At 58.4% G+C, this 22480-nt stretch overlaps 1 protein-coding gene and 1 long non-coding RNA gene across 7 annotated transcripts in view; one reads left to right on the plus strand and one right to left on the minus strand.

Annotated features, from left to right (window-relative positions):
* The window catches only part of KIRREL3 (kirre like nephrin family adhesion molecule 3), a 542768-nt gene that overhangs the window by 514686 nt on the left and 5602 nt on the right, over positions 1 to 22480 (plus strand). For 3 of the 6 annotated variants that reach the window (XM_049109770.1, XM_049109768.1, XM_049109773.1), the window contains 8 exons: positions 1361 to 1466; positions 7001 to 7149; positions 8347 to 8474; positions 9678 to 9804; positions 13561 to 13661; positions 15593 to 15791; positions 17320 to 17355; positions 20744 to 20926. In XM_049109770.1, the coding sequence (XP_048965727.1) occupies positions 1361 to 1466; positions 7001 to 7149; positions 8347 to 8474; positions 9678 to 9804; positions 13561 to 13661; positions 15593 to 15791; positions 17320 to 17355; positions 20744 to 20926 (1029 nt within the window). The remainder of the gene's footprint in view (positions 1 to 1360; positions 1467 to 7000; positions 7150 to 8346; positions 8475 to 9677; positions 9805 to 13560; positions 13662 to 15592; positions 15792 to 17319; positions 17356 to 20743; positions 20927 to 22480) is intronic. The other 3 variants (XM_049109771.1, XM_049109769.1, XM_049109772.1) reach the window with 3 other exon arrangements.
* Positions 5934 to 19580, minus strand: LOC118354895 (uncharacterized). Its single transcript, XR_004816285.2, has 3 exons — positions 19073 to 19580; positions 10282 to 10495; positions 5934 to 6304 (listed from the first exon to the last, which is right to left on the minus strand). It is a non-coding gene; the product is annotated as an uncharacterized LOC118354895 (long non-coding RNA).

A 22480-nucleotide genomic window follows, 5' to 3' on the forward strand; every position in this document is an offset into this window, starting at 1 on the left:
AGGGTCTCAGAGACTCTGGCCGGGCAGGAGGGGTCCTGCTCCCCGGTGGTGCCCTTCGCATGCTCCCCGGAGAGGTCAGCATTTGTCTCCATGGTCTCCGAGAAACTGGCTTCCTCTTTTGCTGAAAATGGTTTGGACGGACCCCCTAGAAAGTCCTGCAGTTTGCTGTGATCCCGGGTGAGGACCGGCCCAGAGAGCAGCCCAGGACCCTGGCTGGGGGTGGGGACCAGCTGCCTCGTGGCTCAGCCCCGGGTCAGACCGCCAGCCCCGCACACCCTGACGGGGGTAGAGGGGCGCTGGCCTCCCACCCACCCTCCTAGCTCTCCACGTCTCTCCCCCCGTGTCTCTTCTCTCGTCCTCCCTCCCGCCTGGCCTCTGTCCCCTACGCCCTGTCACGTTCTGTCTGTGTGTTTCTGCGTCTATGTCCATCTCCCTGTGTCCCTCTCCAGCTCTCTGCTCCTGCTTCTCTCCGCTTCTTTCTCTTCCTCTGCATTTCTCAGTCTCTCTGTGTCTCTCATCCTCCGCCCCTCTTCCACGTAGGTGTCCTCCGCCTGCTCCCATCCTTCTGTCTCTGTCTCTGTCTCCGGTCCCCCTCTCTTCCCTCCTCCCCTTCTCTGTCTCCCTCCCTCCCTCTCCTCCCCCTCCCCCTTCTCTCCCCCTCCCTCTCTCTTTCCCTCCCCTTTCCCTCTCCTCCCCCTCCTCATTCTCTCCCCCCTCCCCCTCTTCCCCCCCCTCCTGTCTCCTCCACCTCCTACCTACCGTTTAGCACTTCAGAGCCGGGCTTCTCATCCTATTGAGGGGGGGAAGACGCCCCCAGCCTGGGGGGCCGAGGGCTGGGTGACACCAGTCAGGGCGCAGCAGAGACAATCAGACTGATGAAGGGGTGTAAACGCCACGTTCAAGTTAACAGATGCACCAGAACCGTTACACAAGCAGATATGAAACAGATATTTCAGACAAAAAAATGTGTGTTTAAAGGGGGTTCAGTGTCCCCGCTGCCCCACGCACCCTGCACCCCTCTGCCCAGCCCTCTTGTCTGAAGCGTCCTATGCTCTCTACAGGCTGGCAGGTGGGCAGCGGGGGGCCCGGGAAGTCCTGCCTCCTGGTCTTGGACCCACAGGGGTGAGCCCTGACCCCACCACCAGGGCAGCAAAGCAGGCACCTCCAGGGAGCAAGGGCGCCCGCTGCTGAGGCCCCAACTTTCTGGGGGCCTCCGGGTGGTGCTGCTCTCAGCAGCCCTGGTGATAGAATCTCTGCCTTCACCTCCCCCATGTCACCCAGGGGACCTTCCTGCCCCATTTCTTTCCCAAAACCATGGACACGGCTCCCCAGTCTGCAAAGGAATCTCTTCTCTCTGCAGACCCCCCACTTGTCAATCTGTCGGTGGAACCGCAGCCGGTGCTGGAGGACAACGTGGTCACGTTCCACTGCTCTGCGAAGGCCAACCCAGCTGTCACCCAGTACAGGTGAGCGACCCGCTGGCGAGGCACAGCCTGGCTGCTGGACACACCACCCCCCCCCCGCCACTCCCGCCTATCACATGGGGTGTCAGCTGTGGTCCTGGGCACGCAGCACACGGACTAGTCCACGGCGGGTGCCCAGGATCCTCCTGCCCCCACACACCCATCCGTCCTTGGCCAGGCCAACTTGTCCCTTTCCTTCACGCCCGTGGTGCCCCCTTCCCGTGGAAGCAGTAGGTATAGCCTCTGTTCAGAGACACCGTTTATCCCTTCTTGCTGAAAAGAGGCAGAGAGGCTCGGGGGACAAAAGAGAGAGAAAAAGCAGGAGAAGCAGGAAGATCAGAACGTAGGTTCTAGCCGTGAGCCACGTGCTCACCAAACCGTTCACCTGTGTAGGGGGGAATTTCTGGGACAGATGGCCCTGGTCAGCAGGTGCCTAGGATCATCCCTACCCACGGCCCCGGCGCATCTCTTGCTCACAACACTGATAAAAGCACCACTTTTACACGCTTGTCTTTCCGTGTTGATGGAGCTTCTCGAAGGCAAGGGGCTTTTCTTGTGTAGCCACGTCCAGGCTCAGCGTGGAGCTCAGCGCGGGGCCGCTCCTAACGTGGCCTGGCTCCTCCGGCACCTTTGGCCGCACAAGATCTCAAGAGATGGTGTCCTGGGCGGTGCTCACGGGCAGACCCGCCTCCTAGGCCTCGTGCAAGTCCCGGGGCCCTGACACGCCGGTCCTTCCGCACCAGCCAGACTTGATGGTTGGAGTCCAGGGCGTCGCCTCTGCCATCGAGATGGGTTATTAGGCCGCAGCATCGCCGGTGCCAGGGAGGCTAATGGTCCCAGACCAGACCATCAGCCGGCCAGTGGGGGTGGAGGACGGGACGGCAAGAGGCAGCGCAGCCCAGAGGGCGCACTGAGAGGAAATGGGCCAAAGAAAGAGGCAGCCAGAGATGCAGGTTGGACGGCAGGAGGAGCTCCCTGCGGTGCAGATGATTGAACCACACCGGCAGGCTGGAAGCAACACCCAGGAAAGGCGCGGGGTCTTTATCCTCGAGGCTGTTTGAAAAGAGGATGGAAACCCATCTGTCCTGTCCAGTGTGACCGTTCCCCGGGCTGGAGGCAGGAGAAAGATTGCTGCAGGGGCACGGCGCTGTGGCCCTTGGGTCCCGGGGGCAGCTCTGATTTGGCTGGGATCTGGCGTCCGTCTGGAAGTGACTAAAGATGCAAAACAACCACCCAGAGAGAATCGCTTTCTCTGGGCTTCTGCCCTGCACCTGCGATGCCTGCGCTCCTCTCCAGAGATCTGCTTACGGTCCCTAAACACTGGGCCTCACATGCCCAGAGATACCTCGAATGCCCGTTTCCCTGGGAGCCCTGGACGCCCACAGGCCCCCAAGCAGACGCACCCCACAGTCACCCTCACAGTCGCCCTAGGAATGCCTCCTGGACCCGAGACCAGAGGGTACAACTTTGATTTCTCTTCACTGCCAGGCTTCAGGTCATCTGAGGGCCTGGTTATGGGAGGGCTGGGCAGAGGGCAGGGCCATGCTCTGGGACCCAGCAATGTCCCCCACCCCACCCTTGCCTTCTGACCAGGACGGTGAGCTAATGGCCCAAGCAGCCAGGCTGCTGGTCCTGCCATTTATTTATTTATTTATTTATTTATTTATTTGCCCATGAGAGACACAGAGAGAGAGGCAGAGACACAGGCAGAGGGAGAAGCAGGGTCCCTCTGGGGAGCCCGATGCCGGACTCGATCCCAGGACCCCCATCACATGCTGAGCAGAAGGCAGACGCTCAACCGCTGAGCCACCCAGGTGCCCCTGGGCCTGCCTTCTAGAGGCACCACCCTCTAATAGCAAAACACCAGTGATGATGGTGATGATGAGGTTCAAATCTCCTTATGGAGAGGTCATCATAAGGAAATGTGACAATAGGGGGGCCTGGGTGGCTCAGTCGGGGAGTCTGCTTCTCCCTCTCTGCCCCTCCCCACTGCTCAATCTCTCTCTCTTTCTCAAATAAATAAATAAAATCTTAAAAAAAAGAAATGTGACAGTATATTAAGAACTAATGAATCTAGGTAAAGGGAGTATGGCATTAGTTAATTGGCCTATTCTTGCAATTTTTCTATAATTTCAGAGGCTTTTTTTTAACTAAAAGTTAATAAATAAACACACAAGCACAGAGCATGCAAGTTTCCCTCCCCCTCCACCCTGCCCCTGCATCTCCCCGGGGGTCCCAGGTCAGCCCCTGGTTACAGAGGGACAGCGTTGGGGTGCAGGGGAGGGGCACGCCCCCCTGCAGGTGTTCACTCTTGTTGCTCACCCCTCCCCTCTCGGCCCTCTGATTAGCTGAAGGCCCTGAAGCACTTCAGCATGGAGCACACTCCCTTCGGGACTCCAGAGACTTTGTGGGGAGGGGGTGGGGGGGCCCTTATGGCCACGAGGAAAATCTGGGAGAGAAAGGAGGGGAGGGGTACTGGAGAGAAGAGGTGGCTGGCCCCTGCGACCACCCTCGCCACCCTGCCTCTGAGGGAGGGCTCAGTGAGCCAGCAGCCCCCCCCTCCCCCCCCGTGGTTCTAGATGTGGTGTTGGGCTCTGAGAGCAAAAGCTTTAAACAAATCTCCTCACATAAGTACATTGATTTTTCCCAACTGACTTTGACAGGATTGCAGGGACCTGTGTTTCTTTACTTTCATATTCGTCTTGATTGCTTCCTCCTGTGCCACCACCAGGCTGTGATCTCAGAAATTAGAGACCTGCTTCCTCCACCCCAGCACCCAGAAAGAGGCCCCGGGTGGGCGCAGGAGCAGGTGCGGGCGACCCACCTGTCCCTTCAGCTGCCCCCACCCCCGACCCCAGGCCCGGGAGCAGGCAGACCCAGTCCCGGGGGACTGGGAAGCGGGTCTCTCCCCATCTGCTTCTCCCCACTGTCCTCAGAGGCTCCCCTGCACCCCCAGCCCCCCCCCATCCAAAAGTCCCGGGTGGGACCAGCGTCCAGTGTGAAACTGGGCTGTTTAAGGACAGCCTGTCAGCTGTGACAGCCAGGCCTCTTGATTCTGTGATATAAATAATTAATCCTCTTACATTTGCTCCCGCCAAATTAGACATTGATTAGGAAAAGCTTAATCTGACTCCTTTTCAGATGGGGCTGGGGGAGGCGAGGTGCGGAGGGAGGCAGAGCTGGGGGGAGGGCGCCTCGCAGGGTCCAGCTAGAAGCAGGAGGAGGCAAAAGCCAGGCCGGAGAAGGGAGAGGAGAGGGAAGGGCTGACACTTTGGCCTTGCTCCAGGTCACCCTTGACCCCATGGCCCACGGCTTGGAGGAGCCGTCTGAGCTTCTGGAAGGGGTCCCTGCAGAGGGTTTTATTGGTGTGGGAGCAGAATATAAAGAAAGGGACGAAAAAGGCTGAGCAAGATAAGAGCCGGGACCTTTGGGATGTCCCACAAAGGCCTGGCCCCATGAGGTACCAGAGGGCCCAGCCCCCACAGCCAGCTCCTGCCCACCCGGAGGAGAGGAATTCCTCTTGCGCACCATTCCACCTCTAAGGACGGGCCTGGGGGGCCAGGGGCAACCACTGCCAATGGGCCAGGCTCAGACAGTGCCTCCCTGCCGGGGACCAAAGCCATCCGTGGGCTCCCCAGCCACTGTCCTGAAGTCCTCAGCGGGGAGCCAACGGAGCTCCATCCTCAGTGGCCTATACCAGGAAGGGCCCAGAGAAGAGGAGGAGGCCCCACCTTCTCCGGGAGCTCAGAACAAAAGAGGACGCCCCATGAGACCCAGCTCGCCCCGTCTCCCTAGCCTCCCTACCCCGAGCCAGGAGCAGGCCTGGGAGCAAGAAGGGGCTCAGCCCACCCTCCTCGAGGTCCTGCCCCCTGCAGCCCACACCCCAGCCTCCCACCACCTGACCCCAGGGCGGAAGGAGCAGAGGCTGGACGCAGATCCCCAACCGTGTGTCTGGGACTGAATTCATCTGCCTCAGGCAGGGGCTACGCCTGACAGTTAAGTCTGGTCATTAAATTAAAGTTAGAAATTGAAATGATTCATGAATAACTCATAATGGTTTGTTGGGAAGCTCCTTAAGCTCTCAGGGAGCTATGGTTTGCTCTGTTGTTAAACTATAATTGTTAAAAAAAAAAAAAAAAAAAAAAAAACTATAATTGTTATTATTAATCATGTTCTTAATAATTATGTGATATTAACTCACGATAATAACTGCATGGTGCCAGCCCGGGCTCTCCATGTGATGCCAAGACTCGGCCGTCTCTCAGGGCTGGACGGTCCGGCCTGAGCGTGAAGCCCGGGGAGGGAAGGCAGGAGATGGTCCTCTGCGGTACCAGCGAAGGCTCCAGGAAGGAGAGGCAGGGGAGGCGAAGGCAGCGGCAGCAGGGAAGCTGCGGTTCCCCGGGTGTCATGGTCAAGGGGTGACACTAAGCACAAATGCCCCAAAATAGGCTTGGAATAGGAGGAGTCTGGTTGGAAGTTTCATAATTTAAAAAGCAAGTGTTGTCCACAATGAGGTTAAACAGGGGGAAGTTGTTAACTCTCTCCCTGGGGACCTGTAAGGAAAGGCCCCACCCCTGCACACATACGGCGCACACGCACACACACGCACGCACACGCGTGTCCCTGGGGGCTCCAGCACTGCCTCATAGATAGCAGTGACCCAGTCACTGGTCCAGTGCAGTGATCACCGCCCCAGGACCAAGACCCGGGCGAGCCCAGGGCCCTTCAGTCTCTCCCCTCTCGGGGTACCCATTGGTGGATGAGAGATGTCCGCACGGCCGTCTTCTGGCCTCTCTGACCAAACCGGGACTGATGAAGCTGAAGCCTCTGAGAAGTGAAGCCTGGATGGGCAGGAAAAAAGAGCAAAAAGAGCAAATGCCATCCCTGGGAGGCGAGAGAGGGCACCATGAAGGGACCCACCCTGGGGGCAGAAGTCAGGACAGGCCCAGTGAGAGGAAGGGCCATCGGGACCCCCTGGCTGAGACCCTCCCACAACTTCCCACCTTGTCTGAAGTTAGGTTTCTGTATACATGTGCGCGCCTATACGTGTGTGTGTGCGTGCACGTGGATATGCACGCATATGTGGGTGCATGCCGTTAGGCCTCGGTCGGCCTCCTTCTCTTCCAGCGTGGATCCCGATAGACAGGGCCCTCAGCAGAGCCCAGGGCAGGATGGCTGAGTGTCCAGGGACGACGATGCGTTAGTCATTTCCCAGCCAGTCAGATGGGCGGACCTTCCGAGTAGCCCACCCTCTCTCTCCAGGATCACCTGCTTGTCCAGTGCCACGAACTGCCTTGCCTGGTGGCCCACGGACCAAAGCCCACTGCCTCCAGCACTGACTGTTCCCCTAGTCCTGGAAGTTACCCTCTGTGGTGATGCACCCCCCCCCCCCGGCACTGAGGGACCCCTGGGGGGGCTGCCCTGTGCCACCCATGCCACAATGCCTCGCTTTCCTGTGGGATGGGGGTACCCAGCTCCCAGGCAGAAGCACCCTCTGGTCCACAGCCTCACGTGCGCGCGGGGGGTCTGTGTTACAGGTGGGCCAAGCGGGGCCAGATCATCAAGGAAGCATCTGGAGAGGTCTATCGCACCGCCGTGGACTACACGTACTTCTCGGAGCCTGTCTCCTGCGAGGTGACCAACGCCCTGGGCAGCACCAATATCAGCCGCACGGTGGATGTCTACTGTGAGTGCAGCCGTCGGGGCGCATCGCCCTGGGGTGTCTGTGCCATGCTCGGGGCACAAGACACCTGCTGGGCTATTGCACACAACAGGGCAATGCCTCACAAGCTCACAGTGCTGCCAGCTTCAAGACCAGCTCCTTCGTGGGGGGTCTCCGGCTTACCCCGACCCTGGTGTAACCCAGGGAGGCAGGAATTGTTATACCCATCCCTCAAATGAGGGGATGGAGGCCCAAGGTCACTCACTGAGTACGTGGCAGAAAGAAAACGGAGGCCAGGTTCAAGTGATTCCGGAGCCCAGAACACCCCGCAGCCTCCCAGTAGGGACCCGAGGACACCTCCCTCTGGCGGCCGGCAGGGACCACACCCCCTCCCCGGTGAACCAACCCATCACTGACCAGCCGGTTGGATACGTTCAAGCAATGAGCATCAGCTCATCTGCTGCGGGTTACATTTTTAGAAGCACTTTCTGCCTGAGCCCTCCCCACGCTCCCAGCGGCCTCAATAGAAAGTGCTGTGACTCCCCTTTTTGGGGGACAAATCTGGGCCTCCTGACCCTGGTTTTCACATTCTTCTGCTCCTGGAGAGCAGCTAAGCAGCTGTCTGCACGCCCTCCTGTCACTCTGCCTGAAATTCCACCTTGGCACCCACTCTGGGGACCGAGCCTTGGTTGGCAGGTGCTCTGGTTACAGGCGCGGGGAGGGCGGAGAAGATGCTCACAGACACTTAGCAGATAACCCAGGGGCGTGGAGGCGAGGGGAGAGCATGGGGAGAGGCAGGGCTTCCTCCAGGCCTTATCTCAGAGCCCCCTGGAGGACTGGGGTGGGGGGGCTCGGGGAGGCCAGGGGCACAGGGTAACTCGACCCCAGGTCACAAAGCTGAAGCCTGGAGGAGGTGGGCCATTGACCTGAAGGCAGACACACTAAGATCCCAACACCCAGGATTTGAGGGGCAGGAGGGAGTCCTCTCTGCTGGGCTGGGGCGGGGGCTTCCTGGAACCAGGACATAGGTATGGAAATGGGAGAGCCCTGGGGGCGGTCCCAGCAAAACTGGGGCCGGAGCCCTTTTGGCTAGGGCTACTGCTGCCCGTGGGCGGGCCCGAGGGAGACCAGGCTGGGGGCAGGGGTCTTTCCTTCTCCCCGACCCCTCTCCAAGAGCTCCCAGCCCACCAAGAGCCCTGTCTCCCCTTCCTGCTCTCACAGTTGGGCCCAGGATGACCACAGAGCCCCAATCCCTGCTCGTGGATCTGGGTTCCGATGCTGTCTTCAGCTGTGCCTGGACAGGCAACCCATCCCTGACCATCGTCTGGATGAAGCGGGGCTCGGGCGTGGTAAGTGCTCAACGCAGACCCCACAGGGGCTTCAGACCATGGGAGCGGCCTGCTGGGGCCCCCCTCACTCTTCAACTGGGGGCATCGGCCTCCAGGATAAGCTGAAGGGGGAAGGACCCCAGAAAGAGGAGAGGGAACCCCAGATACCCCCTCAGTCCTAAACACATTCAAGCATTGCAGTTTTGCCCTATCACAAACCGTATAAGAAGAACAGGTGGTCGGGGTGCCTGGGTGGCTCAGGGGGTGAGCCTCTGCCTTTGGCTCAGGGCGTGACCCCAGGGTCCCGGGATCAAGTCCCACATCAGGCCCCCCACAAGGAGCCTGCTTCTCCCTCTGCCTGGGTCTCTGCCTCTCTCTCTGAGTCTCTCATGAATAAATAAATAAAATCTTAAAAAAAAAGAAGAAGAAGAAGAACAGGTGGTCACCTATATGCAGGGAGTAAAAAGTCTCTAGAAAGGCATTTCTACTTTCCCCAAATAGTCAAGTTATCCTTCCAATTTCGAGTTAAGCTCCGTGGCCTTCCTGTGTTCCTCTTTTAAAATATATGTGTTTTTTAGTGTGTGTAAGTTTAGCAGACATCCTTCCCCTCAGGAGGATGAGCAAGACCCTCGAGGAGGGAGGTCAAGGCAGGACAGACCTCTGTGTGGCCTACTATGTGCCAGACATGACACCACCCTATGAGCGGGACCGCCCCATCGTAGAAATAAGGCAAGAGCATCAGAGCAGATCAGTATCGGCCCAGGGCCACACAGGTAGTCACCGCCAAAGTCGGGTTTCGAACTCAGGGCTAGCTAATGCCAAAGTCTTTGGATCACCCCAAACTCTGTCCCAAAAAGATCCTGAAAATGACTCAGAAAAGACAGATGCAGGCGGTCTCCAACAAGTTCAGTGGGGCCAGCCTGGTTCGGGCTGGTGGGCAGCCCTGCCTGCGTGAGACAGGCTCCGGGCCCCAGCCAGGGGGAACCCGCCTCCTTCCACACACCCCTCTCCCCCGGGGCCGGGCCCTTAGGGCTGCCAGCTGGTGTGTAGCTGCAGACCCCCCCCAACAGCTCACTGGGCACACGGCCTCCGACCCCAGCCCTGGTCCTTACTGACGTGCTGAAGCCCGCGTCACTTAGCGCAGGCCTGCCTCTCAGCCCTCCCGGTTCTGGGAGACAGAGCCCAGCTCTGCTCTCCGTGTCTGATCCTCTGCAATTCTCGCAGGTGCTGAGCAACGAAAAGACCCTGACCCTCAAAACCGTCCGCCAGGAAGATGCTGGGAAGTACGTGTGCCGAGCCGTGGTGCCCCGGGTGGGAGCCGGGGAGCGAGAGGTGACCCTGACAGTCAATGGTAAGCCCCCTACTCATGCGGAGAGGCTGGGAGGGAGCAGAGTGGGCCCGAGGCACCTCGGTCCTGGGTCTGGCCTCAAAGGGACTGTCCATGGTCCTGGGCCTTGCTTCCACCTCCCACCTGGGTCCATCCAGTAGTTCTGTCCACCTCTTGGAGTCTGTGTCAAAGCCCAGCTCTGAGGTGAGGAAGGACCTCGCTACTTGGGTCACCCTCCTCCTTCTCTGCTAAAGGGCTCCAGCCTTGAGAGTTCCCAAGAGGAAAGGGTCAGAGGATCCCTAGGCAGCCAACTATCCCTTATCTACCCTCTGACCTTGACTGTAGGCCTGGAGGGAATTTAAGGGAGTATCTCTGGGACTCCTGGTTGGCCCCGTCCCATTGTGTGACAGCTGCTCAGTCAGAGAGACCTGTCACAATTTCCACAAGACCAAGCATTCAGGGGGGTCCTTTTGAGGGCAGAGAACGTGTCTTATCACCTACCATAAAACCATTACAGCAGGAATGATCTCTCCAAGAGCACAGATGACGGTCAGATGAGTCCTTTAGGGGACAGAGTGTCAGATGGGCCCGGATGATGGCATGTAGACGGTCTCGGAGAAGCTGGGTCAGACCCCAAGAAGGCTGGGGCACCAGGATGGAAATCTGATGTCCCTGCCATGCTACGACGCACTCGGGCCGTGCTGGGCAAACAGAGCTGCTGGTTGGAAAGAGCGAGAAAAGCTCAGGCCAAGTCCCTCTGGTCTTTCCAAACATCCTCACTCCCCTGGATTTTGGGGTTCCCTCTTCTGGGGCCCTGGTCCCACCGAGTCGGCCTCTGGTCAAAACCCCGAGGCTCTGAGCCCCAGCAGGACCCGAGCCCCAGACTCACATTTGTAAGGCCCTGGGTGCTGGCCCCAGATCAGGGCCCTGAGGGAGGTTGCTGAGCTGTGTTCTAGAAATCTGCCCTCCTGGCTTCATCTGGACCTGGGAAGCTGCCCACAGGCAGCCTCGTCTCTTCTCCCCCTTTGCTAGGGAACTAAAGCCAGCTTGGTGCCTCCTTGGCAGCCCCCCTCTGGCTTCCCCATCAGCCAGCCCCCCTCCACCTATTTCTTTTCCTCTCCTCCCCCAGAGTCTGGCAGCCCCAGAGGGAGGGTGAGTGTACTCGGACTCCGGGGGCACCTGCAGGCCACCTGTCCTGGGCAGACTCCCCTCCTGAGTCAGGAGTCTTGTGCTTTCCCCCTTGTGTCCCCAGGACGCCACCAATAAATTGGCACTGCAAGGCTAAAAATAACATCATCTGATCGCGCCTCCGTATATCCATGGCAACGCAGGCTGCAGCCTTTTCCTGCTGCTCTGGTGTCTGACACTGGGCCCAGGCGCCAGGCCCTGGTGAGAGCGGTGGCCTCCCCGCTGTCTGCTCTGGGGGCGGGGCTGGGGACCCCCAGACTCACGCGTGGTCTCCAGGGGCCCCCAAGCCTGAAGCTTTTAAAGGAACATCCCCATTTTAGGGGAAAACAAGGCAGACAAAGGAGGTACTGACATTCCATTGTCACTTTAGACGTTCAGGCATTTCCCAGCAGGGATTTAACGTGGTCTCTCCAGGAGGGAATGCAGACCTCAGAAGGACAGTTCTCCTGGAAGGGACACCCCAGCCTGGGCCCTGGCGGCCACGCAGGGTTGGATCTGCACCCCCTTCCTCAAGGATGGTGTTTAAATCCCCCTCCTCTGCCTCCAATCCTCCGGGCACAGGCTCCCCTAGGGCACAAGGAAGAGAAACGCCCGAAGCGTTTCTCTTGGAGTGAAGCAAGGAGCCGGTGTGTGTGTTTCTGCTGAACTGGGGTCATCTCGCCCTGATGCAGGGGGATGGATTAATGCCGAGGAGCAAGAGCTAGCAAGAAGAGGAATTTTCTAGAGAACACGTGGAGGGAAGATCTATGGGAAGGGGCCTGGACTGGGCTGACAGGACCGGACATTATGAAAGGATCCACAATGAGATGGGCCTCTCCCCACAACACACCCCAGCTGGTGGGCGACAGCGGCCCCTTGCCTTTTGGGGAGTAAACTGGCACAGGTCCTCATCGCTGGTTTGGCTCCGACCCGTGGTCTGCAGGAAGGGGGAGATGAACCATACTACCCTGTGCTTTGGCCAGCTCCACCTTTATTCTGATTTGGCTTTTCTTCTAAGATGCCCTTAAATGCTTATGCATTTGTCCAATCACCCGAGAAGCCCCCCAGAGAATCCCTAGCTCCTGGGAAGTGAGGGGGGAAAGGGAAGGGTGTGCCGGTATCATCCCTTTCAGCCGGCAGCAAAACAAAGTGCCCTCCGAGTGCCTAAAACATCAAGCCCTCCTGCCTTTGGGCCAAACGATTCTTGGACCAAGAATATGTGAGAGAGAGACTCGCTGGGCCCACGCTGGGCGCCGCCTCGGGTGGAAGCCCTTACCTGAAGGGTCCCCCCATCAGCCGCACCAGCTCCGAGCTGTCAGCCGTCTTAAATGCAACTGACAGTCACCTGAAAGTCTCCCAGTACGCCCCACCCACCCTTGGCAGAGAGCTACTCATAGAAATGCAAATCTGTTTTAATTAAGGTGGCTAATAAACAGCAATTATGTTTGCAGCAATTTTTGTTTTGTTCCCCCGCATAATTTTGCCTCTCCTCCCCATCCCTTGCTCCAGCTTTTTCTCCTGTGTTTTCCCTCCTCCCGCCCAAGACCCTCAGGGATTGGGAGGGGCCTCGAAGGTCTCCATCTCCACACCCCTTGCTTCAGGCACCCAGTCCAGCCAGGAAGTTGGCTGAGCCAACAGCTGAGTCCACCTCTCCTCCCTCCTCCTCTCTGTGCCAGGTGGGCATTGCGTGGGAAGGACCTAGGTTAGATGAAAGGGAGAACCGGACGGGAAGCACTCTTCTGGACTTTGGGGGGCTTCTGGATGTCAGGCTCCCTGTAGCTCTCTAGGCTGTGGGACGAGGTGGATGAGACAGGTGCTCCTGGAGAACATCCATAACCATGTTTTTCTCTCGCTTCCCCATCTCTCTCTCTCTCTCTCTCACACACACACACACACACACACACACACACACACACACACCCTGGATGGGATCATGGTCAGGTGCAGGACAGCTTTGCAGCCATGGTCACGACACCTGGACCGTCTGGGTACAATGTGGAGGCAGGCAAGTCCGTGACCTGCGGGATCTCCTAAGACATGTGCGATGAAGGCTGTGTCCATGCCCAGTGCACCCCCCTACCCTGGGTGACCCCCTCCCTGGGTGGAGAAGCAGCAGCGTTAGGGCCCCTCCTCCCCGGTTCGTTAGGCAAGCGCGCCCTCTCCTGGACACGGGGGAGACTGGCTCGAATGGGACTCCGCCGGAGGCCGAGGGGATACTAGTTAGAGAGGTAACATTGCTTAGGTCCCTCTGTCTCCCACACTTCCCTTACTCCCTTTTTAGGTTTCCCACCTGCTTCATAAAGCTTTCCCCCATCCACCCGGCTGAATTATTCTCTCTCCTCCGAAGTCCGTTAGCACTTCCTCTGTCCTGCTCCCCGGTCCCGACACTCACATTTTATGATGGTTATTTATGTCCCCTGGGCTTTCTGACTCGCCATCCCTTGAGAGGTTTATGACTGAACACTTAATTTATCTCTGAGTCCCCTGCCTTGCACGTTACCTTGCACATACCGGCCTCCAGTAAATGTTTGCGGAACCACTGCCTTGATGGAGAGGTTCCAGCCCGGGGCCCGCCTTTCCTGAATCCCTGATGTGATGCTATCTCCCCAACAGGACCCCCCATTATCTCCAGCACCCAGACCCAGCACGCCCTCCACGGGGAGAAGGGCCAGATCAAGTGCTTCATCCGGAGCACGCCGCCCCCCGACCGAATCGTGAGTGCTTTGGGGCCGGGAGGGGAGGCCGGGGGCACCGCCAGCACAGCCCGCAGCTTGGGACCAAGCCCAAGCTCACTTCTGAGCTTCCTGTCCTCCGGGGGCAAAGCTGTAGGAAAGGCATCGTGAAGACGATGTGCTCCCGGGGTTGGTCTGTAAATGTCTTAACTCTGCTCTGCTGTCCAGCTGTGCCCCCAACATAATGCTTCCGGCCAGATTCTGCGGCCTAGGAGCAGAGGGCCACACAGGCGAGGGGAGCAGAAAGGAATGACAAGTGATTGCTTCCCTTTCCCGGGGTCAAGGCCAGTGTTTGGCAAAATCTTAAACAGAGTGTGTGGTGTGTGGTCGGCAATCCCCTCTGTTTGCCCCCCAGAGTCATCGTCCTCTATTGGCCCTCACAGCCCTAATGCCCATGGAGAGCCCTGCCCCACTTACCAAGGTTCTCCCCTCACCCCCACCCCACCAAAAGTATTCTGTTTGCCCTCCCTTCTGCAAAAGTCATCCCCGAGGTGCCCTAAGGCAACCTGAAGAGTTCTGGCCCAGCCAGGAATTTGCATTTGTAAAAGCCAGAGTCTGCACCCAAGTCCATCTGAAACCAGGGGAAACCCAGGCACAGAAACAGAGAAGGGTGAGCACTTCTAGCATTAGCAGGAGTCAGATGCTAGTTTTAGTAGTTCCTGATGCCTAGAAGGGTTCTGATAGAAGACTTCCCCGGGGTCAACTCCGCAGAGCCTTTGCGGTGGTGCCAGGGAGGGCGTAGGGAGCGCACACTGAGCAACAGGGGCCTGTGCATGCCGGGGCCTGGGCCGCTGAAGCTGTAAATGCTATGGCTATTGTCCTGTAAACTCCGATACTGTTAGGGCATTACTCGTGTTACACACTTTCTCAGGCATTCGGCTCACTCACAGTCTGAAAAAAATCCAAATACCAACTGCAAGAAGTCATATAGAGAACTAATACCTATGCCTCCTCTCCCGTTCCCTTTGCCCTTTAATTTTTTTTTAAGTTATACCTGTAACCCATGCCCATCGCAGAAGAATCCACTGCCTCTTGAGCATATGCACACCATCCTTCTCTTCATAGAGATCCATGCTTGGCCAGCGGTTCTCAACCCAGAAGACTTTCGCCCCCAGGGGACACTTGGCATTGTCTGGAGATGGTTTAGGTTATCACAACTGGAGGGCTGCCACCAGCATTGAGTGGGTGGGGCCAGGGATGCTGCTAAACGTCCTACGATGCACGGGACAGCCCCCCTCCCCCGCCGCAGTCCCCCCACCAGGAATGATCCAGTCTAGAATGTCCCCAGTGCCAAGTCTGAGAAAGCACCGGCGCCTCACCCGTGACCTCCAAGCATTTACCTGCGCTGATTGCCGCATTCTCACAAACACTGCGAGCCAGGGCGTATGTGCCAGGGGCTTACACACTGAGAATTGTGAAACGGCTCCGAGAAAAATTAAGCTGCCAGCTAAGACAGGTTAAGATGGTCACAGATACAAGTCTTGGAACATATCTTTGTCCAAATGAGCAGCGTAACAAAACTAGGCTCAGTGACTCCACCTGCCAGGGCAGCAAAAGGCCAGCCAAGGGAAGGGCTCCGATCGCTGGCACGGAGTTCCCTGTTCGCCCGGAAAATGTCCCAGGGCAGAGCCACATGAGGCCTCCCGTCGATGGAAATGCCCTCTGGGGTGGCCCCACCTCCTTCGTGTGTGCGTACATGGGTATGAGTGTGTGCGTGTGTGTGTTGGTGCGGTGTGTGTACGCGTGTAGTGACGTGTGTTTGTGTGTACTGTGTTCACACACATGTGCAGTGTGGTATGTTATGTGTGCATGTGCCGTGTGCACACATGCCCGGGTGTGAGCCCGGCGGCACCGGCCCTGGAACGGCAGCCCTGGTGGGAGGGTCTGCTCCTAACTCTGCACATCTCGGACAGGCCTGGTCCTGGAAGGAGAATGTGCTGGAGTCGGGGACGTCGGGGCGCTACACGGTGGAGACGGTCAGCACCGAAGAGGGGGTCATCTCCACCCTGAGCATCAGCAACATCGTGCGGGCCGACTTCCAGACCATCTACAACTGCACCGCTTGGAACAGTTTTGGCTCCGACACGGAGATCATCCGGCTCAAGGAGCAAGGTGGGGGCCGCCAGGGCCACCAGGGGATGAGGGGACCAGCAGGGCCCCTCCCCACCCAGGGCAGGGCCCCAGGCAAGGTCTTCCAGGCTCCTGAGCCTACAGAGCCCAGCTGAGGTTAAAGGCAGTGTGAGCCTGGGGACAAGTCACGGCGCTCTTCCTGACGTGCTATGCAGCCTTAGTCGGGTCACCGAAAGTGGCCCTCTTGGGTCCAGGTCCCCCGAGGTGAAGGCCTTAGCCCACACCAGGAAAGGAGAGAGAGAGAAACATGCTAGGGTAGTGGTTCTCCAGGGCAGCGTTTCAGGAAAAGGTGACCACAGAACAAGGCAAGCTGAGTGCCATGATGAACCTTCCAGAAGCTTCTAAGGGCCCTGGATTCTGGGCACTGGGCATTTCCCTAGTGTCCTTAAGGATGTGTGCACAGCCCATTGAGGGGTGTCCCTGCAGGGATACACCAGGACAGATATGTTGGGGAACGTGGCCCAGCCCATTAAGACCACAGGCCAATCAGGTTACCTGAAAGTCCCCCAGCCGGTGCTCATGCCAAGCTAAGGGGTAACGCTTGAGCTGCCCCCAACCCTGGCGCATGGGGAGGTCAGGTTCAGATCACGGGCAGTTCCTCCGGGAGCACAGAGGACATATGGAGCATTGTGCTCTGCAGGGGGGCTCCAGCCAGAGGGCAGCGCTGGGCAGGAGGGCTCAGAGCTGCTGGGCGGGTGAGAGGGAGGAGGAGGAGGGAGGAAGGCCCATCCCCGCCGAGACCCCAGGTACAGAAGGCCCAGCTCCTGCTCAGAGAGTTGCTGAGGTCTGAAGGTCTCATGTGGACCACGCGATGGGGCCCTCCGAGGGGCCCACAGCAGGGTGGTTTCAAGAAGCTTGGCAGACAGCCAGCAGCACAGTGGTCCTGAAATGGGCTCCAGATCTTGCCCCTTTACCAGGGGGTTCAGTCTACGGCAGACAGGACGGCCCTGGCAGTGTCCTTCCCCTCTAAGATGAAGGCTCACCCACCGACTGTCAGGGCCTGGCAAGAGATTCTGGGCCAAGCAGGTGGTCTCGGCTGGACCCCTGGGTCCTCAGTGCTACCCTGTGGATCCATGTCTCCCTACACGTCTTCACTAATAGGTGCTGCTTTGCATAATGCTTTGCACATAATTTGCATACTATCATCCACACATCATCCTAAACCCTCCCAGCACCCCCTCCCCGTTGCTGTCCTCCATGTCTTCCCCCCTCAAGTACCCCACCCCCATGCCCTCCCTTTAGTGTTCTCACCCCAACCTCCCCAGACAACCCGCACCCCGTCCCAAGCCCTCACTTCTCTCTCTGGTCCCCGCCCCTCTGGGGTCTCTTCTAAGTCAGCCCGAAAGAACGCCAAGTTCAGATCAGCTAGCCTGGGTCCGTTGGGCGGTCCCGGAAACATGAGAGAGGAGGGAACCCCTCGTCCCGATCCCCACCAGGTGGCCGGCCCCAGGCCCACCCCACCCTGGCCGGCCAGGCCCTGGCTGTGGACGCTTGCTTTATTTCCAAACAGGTTCGGAAATGAAGTCGGGAGCCGGGCTGGAAGCAGGTACGGAAGGAGACATGAGAACTCCCCCGGGCTGGGAGGAAGGGACCTCTGGGCTAGTGGGGGAGGGACCCTGAAAGGGGTAGGGAGGCCGCTGGAGGCCACTAACTTCTCTGCCCTCCCCCCACCTCCAGGCTTTAGTGCAGCCAGAGCAGAGAGAGGGCTTCCTGGCCAGCGGGGGGCTAGAGACCCCAGAGACCTGTCTCCTCTGCAGCCCCTGAGCTCCTTGCTCCTCCCCCTCTGCTCCTCCCTCATCCCTTCTCTTCGAATCCCCGGGCTCCTCCCCTCTGGGGTCAGCTTGCCCCTAGCCTGGCCTCCCTCTGGTTCCAGGCTCTCCCAGACTCTCCCTCCCGCTTCTCAACATCATCACCAGCTTGGCCATGCTTCCCAGGACGCCAGGGCGCCCAGCCCCTGGGCCTGCATCATCCATGCCAATCCATGCTTTCCACTCTCCTGCCTCCTCCCCCGCCTCCTGCTGCTCCCCACTGAGTCGTCATCCAGCCCCCCCGCCCCCCCCATGGGGCTGAGGCTACTGGGCAGGGCCTCCCTCCCCAGGCACCCGGCAGCAAGGTGGTCTCCAGGCTCCTAGGGTTGACTTGACCCCACAGGAGACAATCGCCTCCACTCTCTAAGCAGAAACCCAGAAGGAGAATCAGGACATTGCAAGCCAGACTCCATGGGGCCGACAAGAGCCATGAAGAAGATTGGGGTTGGTGGGGAGGGGTTCCTCTACCACAGTGACCCTGCAGGAGCTAGGGCCCGCCAGTTCCTCCATCAAGCCCCTTGTGGGGTCCACAGCCCCGTTCCTGGGCAGACATGCACCTTGAGAGCAGCAGTCCGCCCCGAGAGCTCCTAGAGGCTGTGCACGGCGTTATCAGCTCCTGCTCTATCCTCCCTCAGAGCCCCTCCTGGCGCCGGAGGTGGTGTCGCCCTCCTATCTCCATGTCACCTGTCTTCACACTCATCCTCAGCTCCCTGACACCTTCCTTCGTGGCTGATACTCCTTGTGCCCAGGTCCCCTCCTTGGAAGGAGGGGAGGCCGGGCAGGTGGCAGCCCCTTCCTCCAGCCCCTCTCCAGGCAACCGCCAAGAGGGTCAGGCCGAACGGCGGCCTCAGCCAGGCCTCAGGTAGCCAGGCAAGGAGGAAAGACACACAGGCAGGCTGCAGAGGGACCGCCACCCCAGGGGTCCCCCTGCCCCCAGCAGACCCTCTCTCTCTGCGCCTGGCCCGCCCCCTCAGAGACAGTTCCCCAGAGAGGACGGTGCCCTGCCGGCAGTTAACTGAAGGAAATGTGGCCTCCCGAGAAGCCAGGGTCAGAAGTCACCTTAGGTACTGCTGCCTGGCCCTCTAGTTTGGCGGGAGGGACATCGAGGCCTGGAGCGCTTATGGAACCTTCCATGGTCATCCTTTGGCTTTGAGCTCAGCTGAGACGAGACTCGGGTTTTTCCAAGGAGACTTAGGAGGAATCAAGGAGGAACTGAATCGAACCCAAATGAATAAAGTTCAAAAGTACGGAACCAATGAGTTTCCAAAGCTGTTAAAACCTAAAGACAGAAATCACCTATTTACCAAAGCAAGCTCACAGGTCTGACTGAGGTCTACTGAGGTCAGGTCCCCTTTCTCACTCCTGACTGTGGAGACCAACCCGGACACACCCATGTTGAATCCTGGAGTGTTGTCGGCACCCGCCTTCTCCTGTCCCCTCCCCTGCCATTCTTACCGCGGTCTCGGTTTCGGCCACAACAGCAGCAGGTGATGAATGCACTGCTGTGCACACCCTGGGGTGGAAAGAAAGTAATGGCACAAAAAAACAAAGTAGTGGCACAACCACCAACACTGCAGGCCCCAGGCACCTGCTCCTCCCGGAAGGGGAAAACCATGCCACCTCCCAGCTACATCTCCAGGGGCCAGGGCTTGAGGGTTTCTTCCTCTCTTCCTCCTTTTAAAGCAAACAACAGCAATGAGAGACTAACCCTGAGCCCAAGGCAAATCCCCCAACGCCCTGCAGTCGTCCACACTGACAATACAGGGCAGGTTAGGGGGCAGGGAGCTCTAGAATGAATTTTCTTCTTCCTGAAGGTTCTGACCTGCCCGCTACACTTCTACCCAGACAGAACCAGGAGCAAATCCTTGACTAGGGCTGGTGCCAGGCTCAGTTCCAAGGCTTTTTCGTGCATTCACTCATCTGAACCCTGTCCCAACCCCCTGAGGTGGGCACTATAATTATCCCGCTTTAGAGATAAGAGACGTGAAGTAAGTTGCTCAGAAAACGTGCTGGAGTCCGTGCTGTCCGGAGCATGTGAACTTCGGAGGATGCTGTGTGATGCAGCAAACGGAGCTGGGAAGCAAATGGAGGCCTGGATTGGCCCTGGCCTTCTGCAGCTGTGTGTCCTTGACCTAGTCATGCGACCTCTCTGGACCTCACTGTTTCCATCTATAAACAGGAGACTCTGACTCAGCAGACCATAAGGTGTCCCTACCCCTAAATTTTCTTTCTTTCTTTTTTTAAGGTCTTATTTATTTATTCATGAGAGAAACAGAGTGAGAGAGGCAGAGACACAGGCAGAGGGAGAAGCAGGTTCCCTGTGGGAAGCCCTGATGTGGGACCCCAGGATCACACCCATGCAGGGAGCGAGGACTTGCCTAGCTAGAGTTCTGGGCCTCTCTCAGGGAGGGCTACCAGGATCCCCTGAGGTCTTGCTCCGGAGGGGAAGGAGCAAGACTAGGGGGTGAAGGGCCCAAGGAAGGGAGCATTTCTCCCTAGAGAGCTGGAGGGAGCTGCGATCCCGACCACCCGCCCCGCACCAGCCCACCTGCGCATCTAAGACTTGGGCCACTGGCAGCAACGACCCTGATGCCCAGCAGGCCGGTGAGGAGAAGCTGCCTCGGCCTGAGAACTCTCTAGAAGCTGGTTGTCCATGTCCATCCTCTGTACCTGGGAACAGGGAGAGGAGGAGAGCTCAAGCCAGGCAAAGGAGGGAAGTGACTGTAGTAAAATCCAGGGCTTTCTACAGTCCAGCCACCGCATGATGCAAATTCCTGGTTTAGTACAGAAGGGAGTCACGCGGCACCCCCGCGCTGCTTCTCATCTCCGGGTGGCCCTCCCTGGCCCTCCCCACCCCGTGTGCGCTTGCCTCCGTCTCCACCCACCACTGCTCCCTCGTCCCCACTTCCTCCCACCCCCTCCTCCATCCTGAGCCCCGCTGGAGCTGACCCCTGTTGGACTCCACCTGGGGGAGTCCCACCCCGAGGCACCCCCCAGGAGGGCCTGAGTGCAGTGCTCTGGCCCCAGCCTGGCAGGGGCCGCACCCAGGGAACCTGGGTAAAGGCCCTGATGGGGAGAGTCGGGGTCCCCGGTTTCTCATGGGCGGTGCCTGCTTCTCTCCCGCAGAGTCTGTGCCGATGGCCGTCATCATCGGGGTGGCCGTAGGAGCCGGCGTGGCCTTCCTCGTCCTTATGGCAACCATTGTGGCCTTCTGCTGTGCCCGCTCCCAGAGAAGTACGGGAGGGAGACCCGGGATCTCAGGGAGGGGGACAGAGAAAAAAACCAGGCTTAGACTGCCCCGGAGAGCAAGTAAGCAGGGGGCAATGAGCAGGGGCCCTAACAGTGCCGTGAGCTGCTGGGGTAGGGATGGGGACTTGGCATCGCCTACGGGCAGAGCTCTGCGTGGTGTCTGGCCCCTAGCGGGCACTCAGCCCACGTGGAACTGGACTAAACTGAGCTCCATCTGACGAGGCCCCAGCCAGCACTTTGGATGGAACTCCTCGGGCTGGATGGAACCGGAGAGAAATCTGAGAGGGGGTTGGGGGGAGAGGGGGTTTGGTCCCTGCCCTCCAGTTTCTACCAGTCTAACCAGAAGAGTAGGTCACCCACACACAGCGGGGACAAAACATTCAAGGAATCCCTTTCTGAAGACTTGAAGAAGTCTTGAGTCACTAGCATTGAAGTTCTGGCGCTGTGCACTCCTGAAGGGTCGCGTGTGCCCGGGTTCCATCCTGGGCACAGCTCTGACGTTACGTGTGAAAGACAGACGCGCGGGGTGCCTGAGCGGAGGCAAACACCGGGCACCGCCTTCTGGCCGGACCTTTCCTTACCGTGTGAGCCTGGCAGGCCACAGCTACTCCCGGCCTCAGTTTCCCTGTGTGTGATAGTAAGGGATTGCATGATGGGACTTTTAGGACTCCGCTGGTTCTAACGTTCCATGATCTTTTTTTTTTCTTTTTTAAAGATTTTATTTATTCATGAGAGACACACAGAGAGAGAGAGAGAGAGAGAGGCAGAGACACAGGCAGAGGGAGAAGCAGGCTCCCTGTGGGGAGTCTGATGTGGGACTTGATCCCGGGACTCCAGGATCACGCCCTGGGCCGAAGGCAGAGGCTCAGGCAGAGGCTCAACCGCCAAGCCACCCAGACGACCCACATTCAATGATCCTAAGGCACAAAATGAATAGTCAGAGGAGGCCTACTCCCTCCACCACTTCGATGTATCAGAAGAAATCTGGGTGTCCCCACTAGGTTTTCCCCTTTCCAGCCTCAGCTCTCCCCAGTGACGTGGCCTTGGAAGCTCCCCCACCACCCTCTCAATGGAAATTATAAGGGAGCATGTTTTAGCGAGAATTGTTCTTTTTTTACCATTTTGTGGCAGAGAGATAGAGCCAGAGAGCACAAGTGAAGGGAATGACAGAGGGAGAGGGAGAAGCAGACTCCCCACTGAGCAGGGAGCCTGACCCCAGGACCCTGGGATCATGAACCGAGCCAAAGGCAGATGCTTAACCGACTGAGCCACCCAAGTGCCCCACAAGCAAGAGTTTTCTAACAGAGTTTCCTAACTCTAAATTGGCTGCCTCCCCCAGAAGTCATAAAGTCACCACCACGGAAGCATTGACACAGGAGCTAGACCACCATGTGTCAGGGCTGCGAGGGTTGACCATGGGACCTTGGGCAGGGGCGGGTTGACCATGGGACCTTGAGGCCCTTTCTAACAGTAAGATTTGTGATTCTCTGAATGGAGAGACAAGAGCAGGCCTGGTAGAGCAGGCCAAGGAAGACTTCTAGAAGGAGGATAAAAAGGACGTAGCTCTGTAAGGGAGATGGATGGATGAGGATGGCCCCTCAAGCCAGGGCGGCA

The sequence above is a fragment of the Canis lupus genome, chromosome 5 (genome assembly GCF_003254725.2).
Source record: "Canis lupus dingo isolate Sandy chromosome 5, ASM325472v2, whole genome shotgun sequence".
NCBI lineage: Eukaryota > Metazoa > Chordata > Mammalia > Carnivora > Canidae > Canis > Canis lupus.